This window comes from Crotalus tigris, unplaced genomic scaffold (genome assembly GCF_016545835.1).
Source record: "Crotalus tigris isolate CLP2741 ecotype Arizona unplaced genomic scaffold, ASM1654583v1 scf7180000020019.1302030, whole genome shotgun sequence".
NCBI lineage: Eukaryota > Metazoa > Chordata > Lepidosauria > Squamata > Viperidae > Crotalus > Crotalus tigris.
In genome coordinates, this window is record NW_024097821.1 from 1,198,189 (window position 1) to 1,215,000 (window position 16,812).

The 16,812-nt window shown below is 44.2% G+C and overlaps 1 protein-coding gene across 1 annotated transcript in view; it reads right to left on the reverse strand.

Annotated features, from left to right (window-relative positions):
* Window positions 1-625: 625 nt before the first annotated feature.
* Window positions 626-16,812, reverse strand: part of MYL3 (myosin light chain 3) — a 28,706-nt gene continuing 12,519 nt past the window's right edge. The window contains exons 3-7 of the mRNA XM_039365240.1: window positions 10,860-11,009; window positions 9,350-9,523; window positions 7,914-7,991; window positions 6,309-6,344; window positions 626-939 (exon numbers count right to left, since the gene is read on the reverse strand). Of these exons, the coding sequence (XP_039221174.1) occupies window positions 6,316-6,344; window positions 7,914-7,991; window positions 9,350-9,523; window positions 10,860-11,009 (431 nt within the window). The 3' untranslated portion in view covers window positions 626-939; window positions 6,309-6,315. The remainder of the gene's footprint in view (window positions 940-6,308; window positions 6,345-7,913; window positions 7,992-9,349; window positions 9,524-10,859; window positions 11,010-16,812) is intronic.

A 16,812-nucleotide genomic window follows, 5' to 3' on the forward strand; every position in this document is an offset into this window, starting at 1 on the left:
AACCATTAATAGTTACAAGGATTATTCATAGCAGTGAACTACTCATTTACTACTACAGATAGTAGATGTAAACATGTAGGTGTATTGTAGTTGAAGTTATTAGAAAGATTATTGCTCATATTAGTAAAGTAATTATTACTGCTGGTGATAGATATAATCAATGTATAAGAAGATTGTAGCTAAAACCATTAATAGTTATAAAACTTATTATTTCTAGTATTAAGCTACTCATTTATTATTATAGGAAAATGTAATAGGCATATGGGTGGATCATAGTTAAAACTATTAAGTTACCAGAATTATTTTTCATAGTAATAAGCTAATTATGTATTATTACAGTAGTAAATTTAATAGATAGGTGGAATATAATTGAAATTATTAATAGAAGAAATGTTACTCATAGTAGTAAACTACTCATTTAGTCCTAGAGGCAGGAGGTGTAATATATATAGGTAGACCGCTGCTACTGTTCATAATTACAAGGGTTATTACTCAGAGTACATTCATTTACTAGAACAGGTATACCACGTACAGGTAGATCAGGCAGATACAACAGGGAGGTTGTTTATAGTAATAAAGTGTTCTTTTACTACTAACAAGTAGATTTAATAGATGCATGAGAGGGTCATAGTCAACACTTTTAATCGTTTCAAGAAACAATTTTCAGAGTAGTAAACTCACTACTACAGGTAGTACAGGCAGTGTAATTGCAAATTGCATCCTGCAGAGACCTTAGATATTGCAAGGTCCCAATGAGGAGTAGCGAAGTCTTCCTCAGAGGCTGGGGAGATACAATTTGCAAGTCGGTGGCTGCTGTGGAGCCAGGCAGGCAGGACAGGAAAAGATAGTAGTGTTGGACTGAGGAGTAACTAGGTGGAGAAGGACAGAAGTCCATCAGAAGATATCCAAAACCTCCGTCCCGAAGGGAAGAAAACAACCCTGAAAACCAAAAGATGAAGAGTTAGCCAACATAAACGAGGTAGACTCTGCTCCACATCTTCTCCATTCTCTGCAGTTCATGTTTACTCCACTTTCGTTAGTTCCATTACTCCACCTTTACTTCACTCCCTGGGGTTCCAGTTATTGGCTAAACAACTGTGATGGAAAAGGTTGCATACTTGGGCATGGCTCACTCAACAATTGCCTTATTTAACAACGGAAATTCTAGCCCTAAATGTGATTGAAGATTGAGGACTAAAAATGTTGTTTCTCCACCTTTGGGAAGTTGAAGATGGGTGAACTTTGACTCCCAGAATTCCCCAGCCGGAAGGGAAGGGAAGGGAAGGGAAGGGAAGGGAAGAGAAGAGAAGAGAAGAGAAGAGAAGAGAAGGAGGGAGGGAGGGAGGGAGAGAGGGAGGAAGGAAGGAAGGAAGGAGAAGGAAGGAGAGGAAGGAGAGAGGAGAAGGGAGGAGAGAAGAGAAGAGAAGAGAAGAGAGAAGAAGAAAAGAGAAGAGAAGAGAAGAGACGAGAAGGAGGAAGGGAGGAAGGGAGAAAGGAAGGAAGGGAAGGAGAGGAAGGAGAGAGAGGGGAGGAGAGGAGAGAAGGAGGGAGGGAGAAAGGAAGGAAGGAAGGAAGGAGAAGGAAGGAGACGAAGGAGAGAGGAGGAGAGAAGAGAAGGAGGGAGGGAGGGAGAAAGGAAGGAAGGAAGGAGAAGGAAGGAGAGGAAGGAGAGAGGGAAGGAAAAGAAAGGAAGGAAGGAAAGCGGGAGGGAGAAAGGAAGGAGGAAAAAGTAAGAACGAAGGAAGGAAAGGGAGGGAGGAATGAAAGAAAGGAAAAGAAAGAGAATAAGGAAGGAAAAGAGAGAGGGTGGAAGGAAGGAAGGAAGGAAGAAAGAAAGATGACAGGGGGAGAGAGAGAGAGAGAGAGAGAGAGAGAGAAGGAAAACAGTAAATTCACATCTTCTCCAAATTGCTCCCAGTCAGTAGTTGAAAACCCTTAAAAACTGGGGAAATGGCCAATTTCTCAGCTGGCGGCTTTCCAGGCGTGGAGCCGGGTGAGTGCTTGACTGGCGGGGGGGGGGGGGGCTGTTCACAAAAATAAATGAGGGGGGGGGGCGTGGAGGAAACAAATTGCTGCCTCTAATCATGGGGATGCAACCTGTGCAAAAAAAAAGCAGAATCCGTGGGTGGGCTGAGCATCCACGAGCCGGCAAGCACACAACCCGGACAAAGAAACGCAAACAGGGGTCTTTGCAAAGAGCAGTTTGGAGCAGAAGGGAGAGGGCGGCTGTGGGTTCAAGACAGAGGGGGACCCCTTAGCCTGGCCAGGAGCTCGGCTGCTTAATCTCTTCTTTTACTTTTGGTTTTGCTGCAGTGTCCGCAGGGGGAGTGGGTCAAATAACGGCAAGCAGGTGCAGTCCAGCAGCCCCATCCCTCCTGTGGGGGTGTCGTGTCAAATGCAGGGGAGGGGGGCTTCAGTTGCATGGTTTCAAGACAGGGAAGGGGAAGGGGAAGGGAAGATGGATGGAAGGAAGGAAAGAAAGGGAGGAGAAAAGAGAAGGGAGAAAGAGAAGGAAGGAGACACAGAGGGAAGGGAGGGAGGGAGGAAGAAAGGGAAAGGGAAATAAACGAGGGAAAAGGAAGAAAGAAGAGAGAGGCAGAAGAGAGGGAGGGAGAGAAACAAGGAAAGAAGGAGGGAGGGAGGAAAATAAGGAAGGGAGGAGGGAGGAAGAAAGGAAGGAAAGAGGGAAGAAGAAGAGAGAAGGAGAAAGAAAGGGAAAAAAGAGAGAAAGAAGGAGAGATAGGCAGAAGGAAGGAAGAGAGGGACAGAGGAAGGAAAGGAAGGAAGGAGAAGGAGGCAGGGAGGGAGGAAAAAAGTGGAAGAAAATGAAAAGAGGAGGAAGGGAGAAAAAAAGGGGAGAAGGAAGGAAGGAAGGGAAGGAAGGAGAGAGACAGAGAAGGTGGAAAGAAGAGGAAGGAAGGAAGGAAGGAAGGAAGGAGAGAGAGAGACAGGGAAGGTAGGAAAAAGAAGGAAGGAGGGAGGGAGGGAAGGAAGGAAAGAAGGGAAGGAAGGAGAGAGAGAGAAGGTGGGAAGAAGAGGAAGGAAGGAAGGAAGGAGGGAAGGAAGGAGAGAGACAGGGAAGGTGGGAAGAAGAGGAAGGAAGGAAGGAGGGAAGGAAGGAAAGAGGGAAGGAGGGAGAGAGACAGGAAGGTGGGAAGAAGAGGAAGGAAGGAAGGAGGAAAGGAAGGAAAGAAGGAAGGAAGGAGAGAGACAGGGAAGGTGGGAAGAAGAGGAAGGAAGGAAGGAAGGAAGGAAGGAAGGAAGGAAGGAAGGAGAGAGAGAGACAGGGAAGGTAGGAAGAAGAAGGAAGGAGGGAGGGAGGGAAGGAAGGAAAGAAGGGAAGGAAGGAGAGAGAGAGAAGGTGGGAAGAAGAGGAAGGAAGGAAGGAGGGAAGGAGAGAGACAGGGAAGGTGGGAAGAAGAGGAAGGAAGGAAGGAGGGAAGGAAGGAAAGAAGGAAGGAAGGAGAGAGACAGGGAAGGTGGGAAGAAGAGAAAGGAAGGAAGGAAGAGAGGAAGGAAAGAAGGAAGGAAGGAGAGAGACATGGGAAGGTGGGAAGAAGAGGAAAGAAGGAAGGAAGGAGGGAAGGAAGGAAGGAAGGAGAGAGACAGGGAAGGTGGGAAGAAGAGGAAGGAAGGAAGGAAGGAAAGAAGGAAAGAAAGGAGAGAGACAGGGAAGGTGGGAAGAAGAGGAAGAAAGGAAGGAGGAAAGGAAGGAAAGAAGGAAGGAAGGAGAGAGACATGGGAAGGTGGGAAGAAGAGGAAGGAAGGAAGGAAGGAAGGAAGGAAGGAGAGAGACAGGGAAGGTGGGAAGAAGAGGAAGGAAGGAAGGAAGGAAGGAAGGAAGGAGAGAGACAGGGAAGGTGGGAAGAAGAGGAAGGAAGGAAGGAAGGAAGGAGAGAGAGAGACAGGGAAGGTGGGAAGAAGAGGAAGGAAGGAAGGAAGGAAGGAGAGAGAGAGACAGGGAAGATGGGAAGAAGAGGAAGGAAGGAAGGAAGGAAGGAGAGACAGGGAAGGTGGGAAGAAGAGGAAAGAAGGAAGGAAGGAAGGAAGGAAGGAAAGAAGGAAGGAAGGAAGGAAGGAAGGAAGGAAGGAAGGAAGGAAGCAAGGAAGGAGGCCTGAGCAAATTAACGCAGCCTCAGTTTTCACTTCGTTGCTTCCCCTTCTCTGTGGGGCTCCGTGGGAAGAAGAGATAAGGACCCCAATCTGAGCCCGTCAAAACTTGAGTCATTCCAGACCCGACTGGCCAAGAGGACCAGGAAGCTGGAGGTGATAAGCAAACTGGAGCAGACAAACAACAGGAACCGATAAAGCCAAAATTAGGCTGTTTTCTCTCTTCTTTATCTGGGGAATGTACCCACACATTTTCATTTTTGCAGGAAAAAGCTCGGTCAAACTTTTCCCAAGAGGGGAGGGGGAAAAAATGTATATCAACACGGCCTCTGAGTCATCCCAAGATCGGGGCAAAGAGTTGCTGGTTGTTGAATTGTAAAAAAAATAAATAACGCAAAACCCCGTCTTCAGAGTTTGTGATGGGAGTACACAAAAACCGTCTAGAACGAAGAGGAGAAATTTTGGAAGAGGAGAAATTTTGGTTGCAAAAGTCTCTCTCTCCGTCTCCATCGTTTTTTGAATGACTGCGGGGGCCACTTAACAGCCACAATGATTCACTTAACAACCTTGGCCGAAAAAAGTCACAAAATTGGACTTCACTTAATAACCACCTTGCTTAATGACAGGCATTTGGGCCCTGATTGTGGTCGTAAATCGAGGAATATCCTGTGACTACATCATTGTTTTGCACGCAGGGATACAAAGGGTGCATCTCACCCAGACTACAACAATTCATTTAGTGACTATTCAAACTTACAGTAGTAGTGAAAAAAGGGACTTATGACCATTTTTCACACTTACGACCGTTGCAGCATCCCCGTGGTCACGTGATCAAAATTCAGAGGCTTGGCAACTGGCGTGTACTTAAGACAGTTGAGTGTCTCGGGGTCACGTGATCCCCTTTTGTGACTTTCTGACAAGCAGGAAGCCAGATTCACTTAACAGCCATGTGACTCACTTAACAACTGCAGTGATTCACTTAACAACTGTGGCAAGAAAGGTTGTAAACTGAGACAAAACTCACTTAACCACTGTCTTGCTTAGCAAAGGAAATTTTGGGTTCACTTGTGGTCGTAAGGAGAGGACTAGCTGTATATGATTTCAGACTTAGATTCGAATTGCTTCAGGATTTCTCTAGATTTATCCCCAATATTCATTTGGTTTCAGCTCCATTTCTAGATTTAAATTTGCATTTACATCTGTTCCTTCCACCTCAGCAGAACTCGCTGGCCGACTTTGTTATGGCTGCAAGGATGGAAAATGAGAATACAGAAAGTCCTCGACTTATGACTGCAATCGGGCCCAAAATTTCTGTTGCTAAGTGAGACATTTGTTAAGTGAGTTTTGCCCCATTTTACAACCTGCACAGTGAATCACTGCAGCTGTTAAGTGAGAGACACGGTTGTTAAGTGAATCCGACTTCCCCCATTGACTTTGATTGTCAGAAGGTCGCAAAAGGGGATCACTTGATTCTGGAACACTGCGACCGTCGTAAATATGAATCAGTCGCCAAGCATCTGATTTTCGATCGCGTGACCCATGGGGGGACGCCTCAGAGGTTGTTCCTGTGAAAAACAGCCATATGTCACATTTTTCAGTGCCGTTGTGATTTGAACAGTCACTAAATGACTGTTGAGGACTGCTTGTATTTCCTTCGGTTTGACTGGAAAAGAAACGACAGCAACAAATCAGGGTTTCTGGGCTACGTAAAGCTAGAGCAGTGGTTCTCCACCTGTGGGTCGGGACCCCATTTGGGGTCGAACGACCATTTCACGGGGGTCGCCAAACAACGCAGTCCGCCATTTTTCCCCCCCTTTTCCTTAGCTGTGCTCCTCCCTTTTATTCGATTGGCTTTGGAAAGCCAATAGAATAGACTCTCTTGAATAGAGTCTAATTCTATTGGCTTTCCAAAGCCAATAGGAATTGTCCAGGCTGTCTCTGCCCTGCTGAGCCCGCCAAAAGTCCCAGTCTGCAAACGGTGCTGCACCAGTTGAGTAGTCCTCGACTTACGACCGGTTGAGTAGTCCTCGACTTACGACCGGTTGGGGGTCTCGGCATTAAAAAGGTTGAGAACCACTGAGTTAGAGGAACCTGCTGGATTATCTAAGCCTCAATCGGCTCCCAGGGTGAGACTGGAGAATAGGTAAACAATCCTGCAAAAGGGAATCGTAGGAGGATTAAGAGAAGGACCCCCTTACCTGCCATTTAACTTGCCATGATGTGTTTCACAAAGGCTAAAATAAACAGGAAAAGAAAAGGGGGGGGGTGTTGTGAATGATTGCAAGAATGCCACTTTTCTGCCTATTATAAATCCCCAAATCTGCCAGGTTGCTTCCAAATTTTTTTAATACCGTCACTAGAAAATATGTGACCCATTGGGTCGTTGTTTCAGGGGTATTTGCTTAACTAAGCAGAGAAATAGAATGAGTGGGAGCTACTTCTTTCTTTCTTTCTTTCTTTCTTTCTTTCTTTCTTTCTTTCTTTCTTCTTTCCTTCCTTCCTTCCTATCTCCCCCCCTCCTTTCCCTCCCTAGGAGATAGGTAAGTGGCTGCTGCTCTGTTGGGGAAGGGAGTGAAGGATTGCTAGACTGACTGGGAAATTGTCACGGAACACTGAAAATGAAGATCACGTGACCACGGTGGCAGCAGCAGTAGAATAGGAGCACAACAGCAGTCAGTAGCCTTAAAGCAAGCCACATTTTCCCCAAATCTCATTTTCTCTGGTCCCAGATTTTGGATCCATTCTGTAAGTTACTCCCTTAAGGTATCTCAGTTGATTTGTCTGAAATGAGCAGGAGGTTGGACTAGAAGATCTCCAAGGTCCCTTCCAACTCTGTTATTCTATTCTATTCTATTCTATTCTATTCCTATTTCCTATTCTATTCTATTCTATTCTATTCTATTCCTATTTCCTATTCTATTCTATTTTTATTCTATTCTATTCTATTCTATTCTATTCTATTCTATTCCTATTTCCTATTCTATTCTATTCCATATTCCATTTTTTCTATTCTATTCTGTTCTGTTCTTATTTCTGTTCTATTCCATTCCATTCTATATTCTATTCTATTCTATTCTATTTCTATTGTATTCCTATTCCCTATTTTATTCTATTTTTATTCTATTCTATTCCTATTTCCTATTCTATTCTATTCTATTCTATTCTATTCTATTCTATTCTATTCTATTCATATTTCCTATTCTATTCTATTCTATTCTATTCTATTCTATTCTATTCTATTCTATTCCATTGTATTCCATATTCCATTTCTTCTATTCTATTCTGTTCTTATTTCTATTCCATTCCATTCCATTCCATATTCTATTCTATTCTATTTCTATTTTATTCCTATTTCCTATTCTATTCTATTTCTATTCTATTCTATTCTATTCTATTCTATTCCTATTTCCTATTCTATTCTATTCTATTCTATTCTATTCTATTCTATTCTATTCTATTCTATTCTATTCTAATTGTCCTGAAAATCTGAAAAGATTTGATGATGCCTTTGCATGGTAGGTATTATTCCCCCTCCTTTTACATCCCCAATGTGGACTTTAAAATCACTTAGAGGATCTGAATTATTTATATCACTTCACGTCTGGACAGGAACTTGTGAGCCATCATTTATTCCATCCTTCCATTGACATTGATCTTTTTCATAAAGTAATTTATAATCTACCTCCCCCCCCAATCATTTCTCAAGAAGGTCAAATCCCAGGGCAAACATCAATGCTCAGTTTGGTCACAACCCCAACCTCAATGTAGAAAAAAAAGGTTAATCTCCTGAGGAACCATCTGACCTTCATAATTGATACACCCGTTGGAATCTTCTTGACCCGCCATCAATTTATCAACTTCTTCCTCTGTTAATCTTTCTCCTGAAAAACAGAGGAAAAAAAGAACATAATTAAAAGTGAATTCTCATGGGTCTTTGAAGACTTCAGAGGCCCTGCTACTCAGAAGAACAGGATTTACCTCCTGTTGCTAAGAGGGGAAGGGACAGAATGAAAAGATTCAAACTTTACACAGTCCTCAACGGTCGTAAGTGTGAGTCAGTGGCCAAATGTCTGAATTTTGATCACGTGACTGCGGGGATGCTGCAACGGTCGTAACGGTCACGTTGCTTTTTCTCTGCCGTCATAACTTCAAACGGCCACTAAACAAGCTGTTATAAATCAAGGACTACCTGTAATGCTTTTGACTGATTTTATTGTTTTAACATGTTTTTAAATCTTTAATTGTAATAGACGTTTCAATCATGAATTTGTCCAGACTTGTTTGGCGTCTATAAAAATCAAATCAATCAATACAAAAATACATAAACACAGCCATTGCGGTGTCTCTACAGCAGGGGTGTCAAACTCAATTTCACTAAGGGACGCATCAGCACTGCGGTTGCCCTCGGGGGGGTGGGTGGTGGTGGCCAGGGTGGGTGTGGCCTATTGGGTGGGCATGGATGGAGTGGGTGTGGCCTACTGAGTGGGCGTGGCCAGCTCTACATCGTTCACGTCATGGGGTCCTGGGCAGGAGTGGGACAGATTTGAGGGTCTCTGGCAGAAGGGGGTGGGATTGGGGCAAGCGCCAAGGCATGGTCCATTTCTTCATTCCTCACAAAGGGGGACCCCTCCCCAGCATGCACCCAGGGGGCGGGGCCGACACAGCAGGGGCCGGTCCCTCGCTGTTTTCAGACGGCCTTGTGGAGCTAAGACTGAATGCGTTTCAGCATGGATGGCCACCCCAAAATTGTACATTGGCTCCCGGCCAGCTTGGGCCAGGGTCAAGGCAGCGGGGGCCGTTCCCTCACTGTTTCCAGGATGGCTTCACGGGCCACATGAAACCACTTCGCGGACCACATCCGGCCCCCCGGCCTTGGGTTTGACATGTCTGACATACAGTATAATCATCCAATCAGAATTTAGGCACTTGGCAACTGGCATGTACTTACAATGGTTGCAGCATCCGAGGGTCACGTGATCACCCTTTGCGGCCAGCCAAGTCAATGTGAAAAGTCAGATTTGCTTAACAACCACCTGGATCCCTTAACAATTGCGGTAATTTCCCCCCCAAAAAACCTGCTTTTTAAAAAAGGCTAAAAAAAATCAAGCACACTGGCTGAACAACCACCTTAACTTAGCAATCGGGTCCCAATTGTGGTCGTAAGGGGAGGACTACCTGTTTGCACCTTTGCTGCAAATCTGAGTAAGAAGAAAACGTGGCTCATAAGCGTCGTTCTTACCAAGGGTGGCCAGAACGTGGCGGAGCTCAGCTCCCATCACCGTGCCGTTCCCTTCTTTGTCGAAGACACGCAGGCCTTCCACGAAGTCCTCGTACGTCCCGGTGTCTTTGGTCTTGGCGATGTGCTGGAGCATGGGCAGGAAGGTGTCAAAGTCCAACATCTTGCTGTTCATTTCTGCCAAAAAGAGGGAAAAGATGCGTTTCGTCCACACGGCTCACCACAGCACCGCAAAGCAAATGGTTAGCAGAATGACAACACAATGGGAAGGGACCTTGGAGGTCCTCTAGCCCAACCCCCTGCTCCAGCAGGAGAGTCTCTAGACCAGTGGTTCTCAACCTTTTTAATGCCGCGACCCCCAACCGGTCGTAAGTCGAGGACTACTCAACCGGTCATAAGTCGAGGACTACTCAACTGGTGCAGCACCCTTTGCAGAACGGGACTTTTGGCGGGCTCAGCAGGGCAGAGACAGCCTGGACAATTCCTATTGGCGTTTGAAAGCCAATAGAATTAGACTCTATTCAAGAGAGTCTCTTCTATTGGCTTTCAAAAGCCAATAGAATAAAAGGGAGTAGCACAGCTAAGGAAAAGGGGGGGGGGGGGAAATGGCAGACTGCGTTGTTTGGCGACCCCCGTGAAATGGTCATTCGACCCCAAATGGGGTCCTGACCCCCAGGTTGAGAACCACTGCTCTAGACAAATTCTGGACCAATGGCTGCCCAGTCTCTTCTTGGAAACCTCTAGTGATGGAGCACCCACAACTTCTGGAGGGAAGTCGTTGCAGTTGTTAATGGAATGTTGCAGTCGTTAATCAAATTCTGCAGTCATTAAGCAAATGCTGCAGTCTTTAAGCAAACGCAGCACTCGTTAAGCGAACACCGCAGTCATTAAGTGAACACCGGTTGTTAAGTGAACACCAGTTGTTAAGCCAACACTGCAGTCATTAAGTGAACGCTAGTTGTTAAGCGAAGACTGCAGTTGTTAAGTGAACACTACAGTCACTAAGTGAACACTGCAGTTGTTAAGGAAACATCGCAGTCACTAAGTGAACACCACAGTCGTTAAGCAAAGGCTGGAATTGTTAAGCAAACGATTGTAGTTAAGAATACACTAGAGTCATTAAGTGCTGTTGTTAAGCGGACGCTGAAGTCATTAAGCGAACGCAGCAGTCATTAAACGAACCCATGTTCTCCAATGCCAACTTTGCAGGAAATCAACACCACCACCCCGCCCGCAAAACACGATCACATAAGTGCAGGATGGGGCAAACGGTAACAATGCAAGCCAGCATAAACCGTTGGGATCACGTGACTGCGCTGGCGAGGGGTGGCTGTTGGAATTTTGAACCCGGGTCATAAGCAGCTCTGAGAAAATCCATGGGGACTTCAAACGGTCGCTAAATGACTGGCTATTAAGAGAGGACTACCTTATGGAGAAAGGGTGAAAAAAAAACCCACACTAAAGCTAATTTTGCAGAATTTCCACCGTGCAACTCCATTCAGGAAGGTCTCACCGTCCTGCTTCGGGCGTCCGAGGACTTTATGGACTTCTGCCTGGGTGGGATTCTGCCCGCAGGACCGCAAGACGTCTCCGCACTGTGCGTAGGTGATTTTCAGTTCCCCCTTTGGAGTCCGGTCAAAGAGTTCAAATATCTCTCTGAATTCTGGAGAAGAGGGAGAGAGGAAAAACAACAAAACACCATCAGGAAAAAAATTGTGCTTTGCATCACCATATTGTTTCCAAAGTAGAATATCGAATAAGAGGGCTGGGAGGGACCCTGGAGGCTAGTAGTAGTAGTAGTAGTCGTAGTAGTAGTAGTAGTAGTAGTAGTAGTAGTAGTAGTAGTAGTAGTGATGATAATAATAATAATAGTAATAGTAGTAGTAGTAGTAGTAGTAGTAGTAGTAGTAGTAGTAGTAGTAAAGTTGGAAGAGACTTTGGAGGTCATCTAGTCCAACCCCCTGCTCAGACAGGAAACCCTACACCATTTCGGACAAATGGTTGTCCAGTCTCTTCTTAAAAACTTCCAGTGTTGGAGCATTCACCGCTTCTGGAGACAAGCTGTTCCACTGATTAATTGTTCTAACTGTCAGGAAGTTTCTCCTTAGTTCTAGGTCGCTTCTCTCCTTGATTAGTTTCCATCTGTTGCTTCTTGTCCTGCCTTCAGGGGCTTTGGAGAATAGCTGGACTCCCTCTTCTTTGTGGGCAGCCCCTGAGATACTGGAACACTGCTATCATGTCCCCCCCTTATCCTTCTCTTCATTAAACTAGACATACCCAATTCTAGCAGCTGTTCCTTATATGTTTTAGCCTCCAGTCCCCTAATCATCTTTGTTGCTCTTCTCTGTACTCTTTCTAGAGTCTCAACATCTTTTTTACATCATGGTGACCAAAACTGGATGCAGTACTCCAAGTGTGGCCTTACCAAGGCATTGTAGAGTGGTATTAATACTATACTATACTATTAATACTATTAACATTTTAGTAGTAGTAGTAGTAGTAGTAGTAGTAGTAGTAGTAGTAGTAGTAGAAGCTGCAGCCAAGAAATTAAAAGACGCTCCGGGGGAGGAAAGCTATGGCAAATCTAGACAGCATACAAAAAAGCAGAGACATCACCCTGCCAACAAAAGTGCGTATAGTCCAGGCCATGGTTTCCCCAGTTGCAATGTATGGCTGTGAAAGTTGGACCATAAGAAAGGCTGAGCGCCAAAGAATGGAGGCCTTTGAACTATGGTGCTGGAGAAGACTCCTGCGAGTCCCTTGGACTGCAAGGCATTCAAACCGGTCAGTCCTAGAAGAGATCAACCCCGACTGCTCTTTAGAAGGCCAGATCCTGAAGTTGAAACTCAAATACTTTGGCCACCTAATGAGAAGGAAGGACTCACTGGAGAAGGGCCTGACGCTGGGAAAGATGGAGGGCAAGAGAAGAAGGGGACGACAGAGAATGAGATGGCTGGAGGGAGTCACTGAAGCAGTAGGTGTGAACTTAAATGGACTCCAAAAGATGGTAGAGGATAGGAAGGCCTGGAGGAACGTTGTCCATGGGGTCACAATGAGTCGGACACAACTTCGCAATTAACAACAACAACAAGAATTGGAAGGGACCTTGGAGGTCATCTAGTCCAACCGCCTGCTCAAGCAGGAAACCCTATACCATATAACACAAATGGCTGTCCAGTCTCTTCTTAAAAACCCACTGCCTAAACAGGAGACCCCCCCCATTTTGGATAATTGGCTATTCGATTTCTTCTTAAAAACTTCCAGTGTTGGAGCATTCACAACTTCTGGAGGCAGGTTGTTCTACTGGTTAATTGTTCCAACTGCCAGGAAGTTTCTCCTTAGTTCTAGGTTGCTTCTCTCCTTGGTCAGTTCCCATCCGTTGCTTCCTGTCCTGCCTTCAGGCACTTTGGAGAATAGCTTGACTCCCTCTTCTTTGGGGCAGCCCCTCAAACATTGGAACACTGCTATCATGTCCCCCTCGTCCTTCTTTTCATTAAAACTAGACATCTCCAATTCCTGTTCTTCATATGTTTTAGCCTCCAGTCCCCTAATCATCTTTGTTGCTCTTCTCTGCACTCTTTCTAGAGTCTCAACATCTTTTTTACATCGTGGTGACCAAAACTGGATGCAGTATTCCAAGTGTGGCCTTACCAAGGCATTGTAAAGTGGTATTAACACTTCACGTGATTTTGATTCTATCCCTCTGTTAAAGAAGAGGGAGTCAAGCTATTTTCCAAGTCGCCTGAAGGCAGGACAAGAAGCAACGGATGGAAACTAGTCAAGGAGAGAAGCAACCTAGAACTAAAGATAAACTTCCTGACAGGGAGAACTATTAACCAGTGGAACAATCTGCCTCCAGAAGTTGTGGGTGCTCCATCACTGGAGGTTTTTGAGAAGAAATCGGATAGCCATTTATCCAGAATGGGGGGGGGGTGTCTCCTGTTTAGGCAGTAGATTGTACTAGAAGACCCCCAAAGTCTTTAAAATCTGTTCCAACTATTCTGTTGTATAGGTAGACCCCAACTTACTTACAAATGAGCTCAAAATTTCTGTTGGGACAACTGTTAAGTGAACATTGCCCCATGTTACGACCTTTCTTCGTCACAGTTGTTAAGTGAATCCCTGCAGATGTTAAGAGAGTAACACTGTTGTTAAGTGAATCTGTCTTACCCCATTGACTTTGCTTGTCAGAAAGTCACAAAAGGGGATCATGTGACCCCAGGAAATGGCGACCGTCGTAAGTACACACCAGTTGCCAAACATCTGAATTTTGATCACATGACCACAGGGATACTGCAACGGTTGTAAGTGTAAAAAACACTTTTTTCACTGCCGTTGTAATTTCGAACCGTCACTAAACGAATATTCGTAAGTCAAGGACTACCTGTATTTCATTTTATTTTTTGCCATTTCCCTCTCCGAGGGAATTAGGCAATTAGGAAATAGGAAATACAAATAAATAAGTAAATAAGGGGGTTAAATATTCCCAATGTGTTTTGAATTCCTGTTTAATAATAATAATAAATTTTCAATGACTACTTTTCTGAACTTTCTCATCTGGTTTGCTTTTCAAAAGTTTGAAAAACTTTGCTGTTGATCTTGTTATTGGCTGTATTGTCATTCCAGCTCATTTCCGCATCCCCTAGGGATAGTTACGATTAAAAAATAAATTAAAAAGGAGAGGTCACCCAGTTTATGATAAGATTTGTCCAGTCAAAAGAATGTGGGAGTTGAACAGGAAAAAGCCATCTTCATAATTAGCTTAAAACGGGGCCACCGACCCCTGCAACTCTCAGATAGAGGAAAACATAAAATTTTGGGTTGTTTAAGCACTGCAAAGTTCAACAGCATTTTGAAAGTTTTAAATTCCAGTTCTTATTGAGAGAGTCATGCTAACCTCCCAGGATTTATCTCCATAAATTAGAATATCCAAATTAAGGATGTTCAAAAGAGGTTGGTCAACTTTTGCCCTGCATATTTTTATTTATTTATTTATTTTTTTGCAAAGTTGGACAGAATTTTTGCAAATTGGACAGACAGCGGCTAAGTGAGTTTTGTCTCACTTTGCGACCTTCCTTGCCACGTTTGTTAAGTGAATCCCTGCAGTTGTTAAGTTAGTCACACGGTTATTAAGTGAATCTGGCTTCCCCTGCTGACTTTGCTTTTGTCGGAAGGACGCAAAAGGGGATCACGTGACCCCAGGCGCTGCAACCATCATTAAGTGTGAAAAATAGTCAAAAGTTGCTTTTTTCAGCACCGCTGTAGCTTTGAATGAATGGCTGTAACTTGAGGGTTACTTTTACCTATAGTTGTCAACCCAGATTGGGCATCAACAGGTGCTGTTCTAGCTGGTTATTTTCCTTCGTTTTTCAGTTCATTAAGTTCGTTCTAGTTTGGGGCATTTACATGCTCAACCGATTCCCAGTAGGTTATGGGACTGAGCTACACTAAACGAAATTACAAGATGATTTTGTCCCTGCTATCTCCCAACAGCAGAAGCCAAGTCGTCAAAGCTCTGCTGAAGCAGCTCCGTGGGGTGCTTCCTTGCTTGGTGGATAAATTGCCCTGGGGTGATATTTGAACTACCGTGGCATTCAGAAGCCCTAAAGACACAAGAGAGGAGGCTTTGATAATGAGATTATACAAACTGAATTGCAGGAATGGAACCATCGGTTACCCAGCTATGAATTTCCCACTGTGTCAGAGATGGATGGATGGATGGATGGATGGATGGATGGATGGGAGGGAGGGAGGGGGGAAGGAAGGAAGGAGGGAGGGAGGGGGGAAGAAAGGAAAAGAAGGAAGGAAGGAAGGAAGGAAGGAAGGAAGGAAGGAAGGAAGGAAGGAGGGACGAAAGGAAAAGAGGAAAGGAAGGAAGGAAGGAAGGAGACAGGGAGGGAGGGAGGGGAAAAAGGAAAGAAAGGAAGGAAAGGAAGGAAGGAGAGAGGGAGGTAGGGAAGGAAATGATGGAAGAAAAGGAGGGAGGGAGGGAAGAAAGGAAAGAAGGGAAAGAAGGAAGGGGAGGGGGAAGAAAGGAAAAGAAAGAAAGAAAGAAAGAAAGAAAGAAAGAAGGAAGGAAGGAAGGAAGGAAGGAAGGAAGGAAGGAAGGAAGGAAAGAAGGGAGAGAGGAAGGGAGGGAAGAAAGAAAAGAAAGGAAGGAAAGGAACCAAGGAGAGAGGGAGGGAGGGAGGGAAGGAAGGAAGGAAGGAGGGAAGGAAGGAGAGGAGAGGAGAAGAGAGGGCGGGGCTTAATACCATATTTCACACTTAACAACCATCACATGATGAAAACTGGAACATTTGGCAACTGACTCATGTTTAGGACGGTCGCAGTGTCCCAGGGTCAAGTGATCTCCTTTTCTGACCTTCTGACAAACAAAATCAATGGGGGAAGCCAGATTCACTTAACAGTCATGTTACTAAATTAACAACTGCAGTGATTCACTTAACAGCTGTCATAAAATGGAGCAAAATTCACCTAACCACTGTCTCACTTAGCAATGGAAATGATGCGCTCAGTTGTGATGGTCAGTTGAGTCCTGATTGTAGGGTGTCCTGCTCCAGCCGGGGGTTGGACTAGAAGACCTCCAGGGTCCCCGCCAACTCTGTTAGGCTGTTATTCCCCGTTTTGCTATCCAACAACTTGTTTCAAGCAAGCAGAAAAATTCAGAATAATCCCTTCCTGCTATTGTTCATCCCACCATATTGATTTACGCTGCTGCTCGCTGCTCATCCGGAGATCAATTCACTCCCGACTTCTCTGCCTGCCTCAGTTTCCCATATCACCAAGCAAGTCCTGGCTGCTGATGGGTTCTGAAGGGATTTTATTTGGAGAAAGACAGAAGAAGGCGGGTTCCTTCCATCGGAGGAAGAAGTCTAGTGGGGGAGTCGGAATAAGGATGCCTCTGATGTTTTGATGTTAAAGATACTGTTTTAATGTTGAATTTAATTACAGCAGCAAGGTTATTGATAGGTCAATATTGGAAGAAGGATTCGTTGCCTACATTAGAAGAATGGATATTTAAGGTTTCTAACTTAGCAGAAATGCCTAAAATTTCTGCTTATTTAAAGGATCATACACAAGAAAGATATATTATGGTATGGAGAAGATGGATAGATTATATTAAGATTAAATATGGAACTGAAAAGTTCCACTTATTTTATGATTAAATAATAAGTATTATTAACAATATTTAAATTAATTTTTTTTATTATATAACAATTGATTATAAACTGATTTGTTTATGATATGTTATTAAGGTTTAAAGGGAGTTAAGGTTTAAGTCTGATTTTATTGTTGTATAAATTGTTAAACTTGTTTAGCTTATGATTAATATATTTGTTAACTTAATTAGATTATGTTTAATATGTTTGAAATACCCTGTATTTGGCTCCGGGAAGTTGAGGAGTGGGGGTTGGGGGGAGAGTAAATGGGCTTATTTTGTAACTTTCAATAAAACTTTTTAA